Source organism: Primulina huaijiensis, unplaced genomic scaffold (genome assembly GCF_012295235.1).
Source record: "Primulina huaijiensis isolate GDHJ02 unplaced genomic scaffold, ASM1229523v2 scaffold39215, whole genome shotgun sequence".
NCBI classification, from domain to species: Eukaryota; Viridiplantae; Streptophyta; class Magnoliopsida; order Lamiales; family Gesneriaceae; genus Primulina; species Primulina huaijiensis.
Window position 1 is genome coordinate 359 of NW_027359216.1, and position 3,667 is coordinate 4,025.

At 33.0% G+C, this 3,667-nt stretch overlaps 1 protein-coding gene across 1 annotated transcript; it reads right to left on the bottom strand.

Annotated features, from left to right (window-relative positions):
• Positions 1–1,684: 1,684 nt before the first annotated feature.
• LOC140969006 (RNA demethylase ALKBH10B-like) lies at positions 1,685–3,661 on the bottom strand. The gene is made up of 6 exons (XM_073430225.1): positions 3,563–3,661; positions 3,342–3,459; positions 2,898–3,008; positions 2,667–2,782; positions 2,422–2,576; positions 1,685–2,339 (listed from the first exon to the last, which is right to left on the bottom strand). Exons 1-6 carry the CDS (start codon positions 3,605–3,607, stop codon positions 1,877–1,879), a joined length of 1,008 nt encoding a protein of 335 aa, XP_073286326.1. The 5' UTR covers positions 3,608–3,661; the 3' UTR covers positions 1,685–1,876.
• Between the last annotated feature and the right edge of the window lie 6 nt (positions 3,662–3,667).

Consider the following 3,667-nt stretch of genomic DNA (forward strand, 5'->3'; position numbering starts at 1 on the left):
GATCACAAAAAGATATATGAAAAATTTATAACTATATGTGTAATAGTAGAATAACTAACATATTTTATGAGTTTTTTAACAAAGAATTGAAAGTAAAGAGTTTAATTTTAATTTTAAATGATAGTACGATTTCAAAAAAATATGAAAAAAAAATTATCTATAACAAATATATATGTTATAGGCATAATTATTTTATTAAATTGTATAACTAAAAAATTACATTATTGCATGTAAAATCAATCATCAATCAAAACTTTGAATATGTAATTCATAAAAAGAGATTTAATGAGCAATAAAAAAAAATTCTAAGTTATTTTCTACTGGAAAAACAATATATGATATAATCATTATAATTCTTATAATAAATATAATTATAATGATCATTGATTAGCATTTGTCAAAGTATCATAATTTTTACATATGATATTTAATATCTTTATTTAATTATTTTGAAATCAAACTAATTAATTCAATTAGATACAAAAATAACATTTTTTTATGAAAGTTTATTTCTTTTGTTATATTTCAAATTTTAATGGTGAAAATCATACCAATAGTTTAAAATCTATATTTAATAATTATTATATGAGTTTATTTGATATGTACCATATAATCTTATTTGAATGTGCATTTTTTTACATAAGTTGATTTATTTATTATTTTAAAACTTATTTAACAAGAAATTAATAGTCATCAATGCTACCAAAGATCGATATATAGAATTTATTATACATGATAGAATTGTAAAAATAAAAAGTAAAAAAATTCTTTAGGAGGTTAAATTAAATATTATGAGGTATATTTTGCTATCAATATTACTATATCATTTGTTTTAATATTGTTTTTATGAGTTAGCCACAGTGATTTTAAATTGATAATTACTTATCTTTAGTATGCTTCGCTTATGTAAATTATGATTTATACATTGATAAAATCAATAATTTGGTTGATTTTTATGTTATTATGCTTTATACGTGGTGTTTGAATATATAATTTTTTTTAAAAAATTTGTTTCAGTTCATTTTGTTCTATATATTATGTTCATTACAATTTATTATATAACATAAAATCAATTGCATTAANGTTTTAATTTTTATAATATAATTGATATTACGTGCAACGTACGTGCATCATACTAGTTCAAGAAATAGCTGCGGGGTTTGGAAAGTGAAGGTAGATCCCATGGCCTAATTTTTTTTGGTCAAGTGAGGTTCATACCTGTTTACGTCGACCCCACATGACAAAAAAAAAATGGACAATTGAATCTACCACGAGAATGCCATGAGGGTAGCACGAACTCAACAATCGGAATCAAACTGATGCAATTTTCCCTTTTTTTTTTCCTGTCTTGATGCTAATTAGTCTCTCTAGTCTCTGCTACTTAATGGAGGATTCTTTTCCTCCCTCACTCGTATTTTTATGTGTCTCGCGGAGTCGTGGTTCTATTATATTGATCATAGTTGTATCCTAAAGCCTTTGTTGTAACTGTTAATCGTTCGCGAAGTTTCAGTATTCAAAGCTCTCAAATTGTGAAAATAGCAAAAAGTCCAATGCGGCAGTTCTTGTGTTTAAATTGTGTTTTTTGACGGTGGTTTCACCAAGAATCACACAATTTGAAAAAATGGGGTTAATGAAACACATCAGTTGGAAAAATTCTTCTTCCTGAACAAAAAAGAGAACCATTCTCTAAAAGTAACTCAAATCCGAAAACGAGAGTGGATACAAAGCCTTTCACAGGACTAACTGACACTCAATTTAACCTCTAAAAACCTGGCAGATTAGAAAAAGGAGAAAATGCACAACTTTAATCAGCATTGAGAACTTCTTTTGACATGAGAGCATCACCAAAATTACTTGGAAATCACACGTATAAATATTATGAATTGCTGAGCCCTGAATCAGAATTTGTCTCTTCTTTACGTGTTTCAACCGAGGAACGTAAAGAAAGAAACCGTCCTCTTTGAGCACGTGGAGGAAGATGCTTTGCGGGCTTTCGCGAACCAACAGTCCAGGGCAAGAACACCCCAGTGCCACCACCTGGAACTCTTTTAGGGCTCACAACCATAGGACGCACAGGGGCTAACATGACCAAAGGGGAGCGCATGAGACTCCATCTTGGGATCATAGTCATCGGTTCGTAGCCAGTGAGTGTAGCATTTGGATTTGGGGCACCAGGTTGCCACAAAGTCATGGCTTTGTTTAAAGGGCTTTCTGCAGGTGTGTTGTTTTGGGTCTCTGCTCGAACTCTGAAGAAAGTGATGGTCACCCTCTTGTTAAACGAGGCGCACATAACATGCCTAGCTGTGTCTGAGCTGTTCCCTCTCATAACTAAAAGAGACCTGCACAACATGCTTGGAATTAAACACCTTACCATCCATAAAATCAGGAGGGGGGGGGGAAACGATTAAGTTCAACACACACCCTTCCTTCAGAGAAAGCATGAGTGGCCCTCTATAATTGCCTTCACCATCGTTAACTAATGTGCGGCCAAATGCCATTGTTGATTCGGAGAGGAGGAGTGTAGAAAGTGGTTGGTCCAAATGAGGTGGTTTAAGAAAAGGCTGAGAATATTCACCCTGATACAAAAAAAAAACTTGTTAATACTATACACAAGGCATGGAACTAGAGAAATAGACATAAATGATACAAATTTGAAATACATATACTTCATCAAAGAAGTTAATAATGCAGCTGTTTGGTTTCCTGTGTTCTGGAATTAGATGCCATTGAATCAAGTGCTCAATGACACCTTGGAGAAGAGTTGGGATTGGCTCGACATAGTCTGTTAACACAATTAAAAGAAAGAAACATTAAAATTACTAGGACTGTTGCAAAGGAAAAAGATATCAAGAAAGCGAATCAAATGTGGCAAAACAAACTATGTTCTAACTACGTACTCTTTTGGGTCATTGAATCATTGTTTATCTTCCCGAAAATGGGTACGCCTAGCTGAATCAACTCCCTCTTGTTTCCTTTCACGTGCTGATTATATAGAACAAATGTCTCATCTGAAAGCATATTCAGCAATAGATCAGAGCTTTGCTGCGGTAGAATGGAGTCTAGAGGATCAACTTTTGCATAAGACTCATAGCACCATATCGAATGGAAAAAAATAAGCACCAGAAAATCAGTTCGTAAATTTGAGAACATGTTGGAATTCTTGGTTGAATATGTTTAATCAGTATGCCATATTTTGTCATTGGCAAAACAGTTTTAGCAGCAAATCCTATATTTAGTCTCGAGCAAAATGAATCCCCAAACCTGGTCACAACCTCAAAACTTCCGGTCCAAATCGAAACAACTAGTCTAACTACATAAGCATCATGGATCACAGGATCCACCTGACAGTTCACCGTTCTGACCAGCGATTCGAAGTTCATTCACTAAGTTATTCAATTTAGAGAGCTCCACATCAGTGAATACGTCTTCATACAACTTAAGACCTCGAACAACATTCACCTGCATTAGAATTTATAGTTAATAACACGTTATATAGACATTCATCACAAAATCAAATCTTCTGCACAAGAAAACTAAGAGATTAACAAAGAAACAGACTCACCATATGCCCTTTAACTGGCTCCTTTGCGATGAAACCTTTCGTCATCTTGATCTGAGCACAACGTGCATCACACTCTTCATGGTTGGAACATATATCAACATGTTC

Bases quoted from the DNA above. Each gene is read 5' to 3' on its own strand.
- LOC140969006 (XM_073430225.1), bottom strand. From the start codon at position 3,607: ATGACGAAAGGTTTCATCGCAAAGGAGCCAGTTAAAGGGCATATG. The intron at 2,783-2,897 runs GTACGTAGTTAG...TTGTGTTAACAG, and splicing joins TGATTCAATGACCCAAAAGA to ACTATGTCGAGCCAATCCCA. The intron at 2,340-2,421 runs GTGTGTGTTGAA...CATGTTGTGCAG, and splicing joins ATGCTTTCTCTGAAGGAAGG to GTCTCTTTTAGTTATGAGAG.